General features: G+C 41.2%; 1 protein-coding gene across 4 annotated transcripts; it reads left to right on the top strand.

Annotated features, from left to right (window-relative positions):
- Positions 1-1,486: 1,486 nt before the first annotated feature.
- Positions 1,487-6,471, top strand: LOC139390977 (RNA-binding motif protein, X chromosome-like). Of its 4 annotated transcripts, XR_011629556.1 has the most exons (10): positions 1,510-1,581; positions 2,291-2,416; positions 2,719-2,825; positions 2,921-3,074; positions 3,292-3,405; positions 3,515-3,629; positions 3,754-3,870; positions 3,949-4,040; positions 6,173-6,261; positions 6,353-6,471. XR_011629556.1 is itself a non-coding variant. In XM_071138417.1 (9 exons), the coding sequence occupies exons 2-9, from the start codon at positions 2,308-2,310 to the stop codon at positions 4,894-4,896; spliced, it is 1,125 nt and encodes a 374-aa protein (XP_070994518.1). In that variant the 5' UTR covers positions 1,487-1,581; positions 2,291-2,307; the 3' UTR covers positions 4,897-5,541. The 4 variants fall into 4 exon arrangements, 3 of the variants coding, with proteins under 3 accessions (XP_070994518.1, XP_070994517.1, XP_070994519.1); XM_071138417.1 differs by lacking the exons at positions 6,173-6,261; positions 6,353-6,471 and adding an exon at positions 4,580-5,541 and having other exon boundaries at positions 1,487-1,581; XM_071138416.1 differs by lacking the exons at positions 6,173-6,261; positions 6,353-6,471 and adding an exon at positions 4,580-5,229 and having other exon boundaries at positions 1,502-1,581; positions 3,265-3,405.
- The last annotated feature ends 266 nt before the right edge of the window (positions 6,472-6,737 follow it).

Raw genomic sequence — 6,737 nt, 5'->3', positions numbered from 1 at the left:
TTGGGCTGCAATTTCTGAGGCTGGTAACTCTATAGAACTTATCCTCTGCAGCATAGGTAACTCTGGGTCTTTTCCTGTGGTGGTCCTCATGAGAGCCAGTTTCATCATAGCGCTTGATGGTTTTTGCGACTGCAATTGAAGAAATGTTCAAAGTTCTTGAAATGTTCCGTATGGACTGACCTTCATGTCTTAAAGTAATGATAGACTGTCGTTTCTCTTTGCTTATTTGAGCTGTTCGTGCCATAGTATGGACTTGGTCTTTTACCAAATAGGGCTATCTTCTGTATACCACCCCTACCTTGTCACAACACAACTGATTGGCTCAAACGCAATAAGAAGGAAATTCCACAAATGAACTTTTAATGAGGCACACTTGATCATTGAAATGTACTCCAGGTGACTATCTTATGAAGCTGGTTGATAGAATCCAAGAGTGTGCAAAGCTGTCAAGGCAAAGGATGGCTACTTTGAAGAATATCAAATATAAAATAGATCTAGATTTGTTTAACACTAGTTTGTTTACTACATGATTCCATATGTGTTATTTCATAGTATTTATATCTTCACTATTATTCTACAATGTAGAAAATATTAAAGATAAAGAAAAAGCCTTTAATGAGTAGGTGTGTCAACTTTGACACGTACTGTACTTCCTATAGTAGATCACTCCTATTAGATTTACCAGCTGATAAACTATTCAATACAGAGAGTACTTTAATTCTAACAGGTTGTACATCCTCCACCCACTAGAGAGAAACAATTATCGCTTACAGTTCAATGGAGTATACTGACAGTTCATCTGTTAGCCTTCTACATATCTGCACATCAAATTCAGGACCATAAACGCCTGCTCCTGTGCGCACACTATCTGGGTCCTTGGATCCATCTGTGAAAAGCGGTAAAAAAGCAAAACTTCTACCAATGTAACTGTCAACCTTTCCCTACATCACTGACTTCTAACCAGTTTTTACTTTTCTCTACCAAGGTTAGACCAACAACAGGATCTGACAGTAACCATGGAGGAACATCCCCTATCACCACAGAAGGGCCAACCTCCAACTCCCTCAAACCACTTTCATCAGCAAGCTTTCCAACTGTCCAACCAAAACCACTGCCTTGTCTACTAGCACACATCCAACCCGTCGTTCGTTTGGTTGTCATTAAGAAGTGGGGTGGACGATACGTTTGATTGGTTAGTCTTCCAGACTCTTGGCAAATATATTTACAACTAACCCTCCTTGTTCCATCTGTGCTCTTGGTCTTCTCTAAAGTCGTGTTAGTTGAAATGTTGCAAGCATCCTACCTATAACATTATTAGTGTTCAATGCTGTCAATGTTCTATATTTGTATGCCCATTAGAATAAAACAAAAAATGGAAGAAAATAGAATATGAAAAATTATATCAGACATGCACATAAAAAAGAGGCAGTGGTTTTACTCTTTGCTGTGCTGGTTTTTCAGATAGAATATGCATAAATTGCCAGCTACTTCCGGATGCGTGATAGCACGTGATCGTTATAAATTTACATCCATCGTTTCGCAGTTTTCTTGAGGCGCCAGCGCGTTGTGGAAATCGTAGAGGTAGGTGTCAAGCACCGTTCAAATGTATTTTGTGCACAATGTTTTGCAGATGGTAAACGTCCAACTCACGTTAAAATCAGATAAAACCCCCATACATTTATGCATGCACCTATTTTTTAACATCCGACTAACAGCTAGCCAGCTTCAAATGAACTAGTCGCCATTTTGAGTTTTCTTGAATGAACCCACAGTGTTGTCCGGTTGTTATTTATTGTTAAATGCACGTTTATTGTTAAGTTACTAATAATGCACTTGGACTGACATGGTCCCACGTGGTAATTCTGATTTAAACTAACTAGTTTGTAAATCCGCTTACTTGCCAGGTAACTCGAGCTAGTATAATTGATGTCCTGGCTGGATGGGAATTGGCAGAGATACGTTTGGTTTGGAAATGTTAGCTAGCCATTCATTCCACTTTCGACGCCATTTTGTCCTGCATGTTAAAGCTTAACAAATATACAATAACATTGTACATTAACTTTCTAATCGTAATTAAGTACATAACGTTAGCTACACAACACATAAACTTGCTAGACACCACGTAGACCCGAATCAAATATTAAACTAACGTTAGCTAGTTAACGGCATGTTTCGAAACCGAGGTCTGGAGGGAGGACAAATAGTTTCCCCCAACATGCCTTAGTCCAAGCATGCTCATTTGTTGCACAAACAGTCGATCTGGTGGCTTAAAACTATTTTCTCCTATTAGGTTAAACCGACGCAAATATGGCAGAGGCAGACCGACCAGGGAAGCTATTCATCGGAGGCCTGGACACTGAAACTGACGAAAAGGCCCTTGAGAAGTATTTCAGCAAATATGGCAGAATAGTGGAAGGTACATATTTTTTTAAAATGTTTATTTTATTTTGGTTATGAAGAATACACCTAAATGGATTGCTGTTACATTGCAATAGTTATGTCCCAATAAAGATATTACTCTTGCTATTGTATGAGGACAGAACTTATGCATATTGGAACTGCTTGGATCTCAATTATGAGCAATTAAGTGAATAACATAATGGTTATGAGCTGGGGGAAAAAAAACCAATACCTCAATTCTGAGCATCAGTTCAGATTAATATTTTGTAACCTAGTCATCTTCTTGTCTGCATTAAATATCTATTTTTTTCTTTCCAGTTCTGTTGATGAAAGATCGGGAAACAAACAAATCAAGAGGTTTTGCTTTTGTGACCTTTGAGAGTCCTGCAGATGCAAAGGATGCTGCACGTGAAATGAATGGGAAGGTAAAGTTGTGCATTTTATTTTTCATCTACTTAAATGACCCTAGTGTCTGTAGCTTGTGTACATTCCTAATGTTCACTTCAATCTCTTTTAAAAGTCGCTTGATGGAAAGCCAATCAAGGTTGAACAAGCTACGAAACCTACTTTTGGACGCGGCCCACCACCCATGCATCCACGCAGCCGTGGTCCCCCTAGAGGCCTTCGAGGATCTAGAGGAGCACCAAGTGGAATGAGGGGTCCACCATCCAGAGGTAACTTTGCGGAAGTACTCACCAGAGTTGTTGTATTGGGCATTTATGAATAGTATTATTTAAAAAAAACTTACATTGGGATATGTATGTAGGCTATGAAACTGACATTTGTCTTTTGAAATTACTTTTTCACATTGTTTCGTGAGTGCTGAGTTTGCCATTAATATTTGCATTTCTTGTCTGCCAAAAGACTACTATGATAACATAGGAATTGTAGAACCCTTTTTCAAAGGGATTTCATCCAGAGGCCCCCCACCACTGAAGAGAGGACCTCCGATTCGTAATGGAGGCCCCCCACCCAAGAGACACGCTCCTTCTCCTATGGGTAGAAGTAAGTGTGAATACCTCTCTTGAACTTATTGCTGTAAGGAATGACTAACCACGTAGTGCCACAGACTTCTGTTCTCCTGATAATTACTGCCGGATCTTGTTTTCTTTAGCTCCCATGTCCAGGGACAGGGACCCCTATGGCCCACCCCCTCCCCGCAGAGAGTCGATGTCCAGAAGGGATGATTACCCATCACCAAGGGATGACTATTACAGCACGAAGGACAGGTGTGTTTGCCCATTCAACAAATATCTTACTACTGTTTGCGTTTGGTTACATGTTCTTAATGTTACTTATAACATTTGTCAAATTGCTTATTTATACAAGTGGCATGTTTTCCCATTTTGACAGCTACTCTAGCCGGGACTATACGAGTTCCAGGGATACAAGGGACTACGCACCACCACCAAGGGATTATCCCCAATCCAGTTCCCGTGATGACTATGGGTCAATGTCCAGGGGCTACAGGTATGTTTGACTTGTGACTCTAAAGACTGGTTGAGAGTTCCGTTGACATAAGTAATGTTACACCATTCCTTTCACTAGTGAGCGTGATGGCTATGGTGGAGGCCGGGAACCCAAAAGCTATATGGAGCGCCCTAGTGCAGCCGCCTATCGAGAGCCCTACGGTGGTTACGGTAAGATTGACCACTTAAGTATAATGGACAAAAGTTGCTCCAGTCTCCCACAACCTGCTCAATGTCCCCCTGGGAGCTGGAGACCTTACATGCACCGCAAGGGAAACATCCAAAAAGCCTCTTAACCATTCAATGTTCATTCTACAGTGTCACAAAATACTCCCTCAAGGAGTCGTGCTCAAATCTGTTTTTGTAGGGTGAAACGACCCTCACAAAACCATCAAGACCTCACTGAAAAACTGTGACCAATGTGAGATTCTAACAACTGGAATTCTAAAAGGAAAAAGCAGCTCCTCAACAAAACCATGGCATGCTCAAAGGGCTTTCATTGCCTAATTTATGATCCCCCAAGCTTGGATAAATAATCGCTGAAAGCACCTAAATGTTAAGTTTTGATCAGATCCCTAGCATATTGGAGATTTAAACGTATAGTTGCAATTGATAGTCTTTTAAGAAATACTCACAGAAAACATTGGCTCATAATTCAGCAAAGTGTGTGAAGTGAAACTTGCCAATTACCTGACCCATTGACCCTGCAGGTAACTCACGCAGCGCCCCACCCTCAAGGGCCCCCCAACCATCCTACAATGGCAGTGGCGGAAGCAGTCGCTATGACGACTATGGCAGCAGTTCCCGGGATGGCTATGGCGGTCGTGAAAGTTACCCCAGCAGTCGAAGTGACCCATACCCCCCTAGCCGTGGTGAGCGAATGGGCAGGCAGGAGCGGGGGCCAGCGCCCCCTATCGAGAGAGGCTACCCTCCTCGTGACGCGTACAGTGGCTCAAGTCGTGGAGCACCCCGTGGTGGCCGCGGAGGCACCAGAGTCGATAGAGGAATTGCCCGCAGCAGATACTGAGATGGACTTGGACATGACATCAAAGCGACCGCTACGTAATGCGTGTTCATTCACTACTTGTATAAGTGGGTGGAAAGTTGGAGAGGGCAAAAAAACTAGGATGTCAAATTCCATGGACAAGCATAGGTTTTGAGATGTTTATCTTCAGGCTGTCAATTTCTTTTTGTTTTAAGTGTTAAAATACTTATTTCCCCAGCCCATGTAATGATATCATTGCCAAGTGATGCGTGTTTAGTTTTTGTACATTTAGTGCTGTTAAGTCCTGCTATGCCCATGGATATGGCTTTCGTATACTAATAAAGTTTTTAACCAAAGTTCTTTACGCAACACTAATGGATGTTCTGAAAGTGACAAACTATTACATAAATGTACACCGATTGCCCAGCGCACATCAACAAGTAGAGATCATTTGAGATGCAGAGCTTTCAACTGTGACGCTTGTAGATGACACTTAGCAGTCCTGTACTTTGCATTGTCCAACTGGGTTGTCGGAGGACAACGCAAATGTCAATCAGTGTAGTTTTCCCTCAGTGGAAATGGAGTCATCGCCATAAAGCCAAACAATGCTGGCTTGCAACGACCTTACCAAAGACCAACAACCAAACGCCAGAGTCTTTTCAACCCGACTGATAGTGTCAACAGCTGGTAAGCAAAGCAAAACTTTTTGTTTCTCGTCTGTTAACTTAATTTCTCATTACCGTGAATTGCAGTCTGCTCAAAAGGTATAGTGTGCAAGAGACTGGATGCCCCAGGGAATGAAACGAATCAATGTAGTTCAATTGAAGTAGCTTTTTTTTTGTAGTCTTTTATCTACTAAATTTTAAGAAATTGTATTTTACTTGATAAACAATGAATTAGCCACTAAACCTACGTTACGGGTCAACATCTAACTTGTCAACAATGCGCAGAATCACAAAAGGAGATCACCTTTGCTGGGCACTTGTTTTTTTTCCCAACTCATCCCAAAAAATGTTTGGCAATTTTTTTTACTGAGGGGCAATGTTCATAATAAGGAATCTTTTTTTGTGTACAGTGGATTTCATTTTATTTTTCTGTGCCATAGTCAAAGATCAAGCTTGTCTCAAGCATGCCAATTCTCAAATGGAGACCACTCGGAAGAGCAGCCATGTCCTAACAACCAAGCTGGAAAGTGAATGGGAGCGAGAATCAAATCGGACCATTGCGTTATTTGAAGGGGATACTGAAAGATTGGGTTATCAATTTGATGTAATCCAAAAGAAATGGCGGGATGATAATTTATATTTTCTTGTTTCAGGATGAGCAATCTTTTGGAACTATTGCTGATTAAAGCCGTCCTGCTGGATCCAAGTGGATGTTGGACCACTGCATAGAGAACCCGAACGTGTATGACCACCACCAATTCAGTAATCAAGAGTTTATTAGCTAAATGTAATATTTTCAGACTTAATAGACTGTATTTGCTTCCCTGTTCCAGGTACCAGTGATGGAACCAAGCGTGGTGGGCAGATCCATGGACAGAACTCTGGCTGAGTTATAAGCCTTGGAAGTCTTAATGTCTATTTTTGCCAATAAAACATTTTTTTTTACTTGGAATTGTTTGGTGTCATTTAGATTTGTTTGCTATTCAGGACTGTCTGCAAATGACTATGGTTGGTTTTTATATGGTGCCCAAAAGCAAAATAACTTGATTCCTGGAGTTTTGGGAGTCGATGAAGATGTTGGACTAGAATGTAATGCAGATTTCGTTCTGTTTGCCGAGGCACTATTGTGGTCGCCACTTTCTACAGCATTCTGTTGAATATGGAATGTGTCCCTTCAGATAACATGATTTCTCTGTTTCCTGATGTTATGTCAGTGGA

Source organism: Oncorhynchus clarkii, chromosome 31 (assembly GCF_045791955.1).
Source record: "Oncorhynchus clarkii lewisi isolate Uvic-CL-2024 chromosome 31, UVic_Ocla_1.0, whole genome shotgun sequence".
Taxonomy (NCBI): domain Eukaryota; kingdom Metazoa; phylum Chordata; class Actinopteri; order Salmoniformes; family Salmonidae; genus Oncorhynchus; species Oncorhynchus clarkii.
The sequence above is the reverse complement of the archived record's forward strand: the minus strand, read 5'-3'. Positions and strand labels throughout refer to the sequence as shown.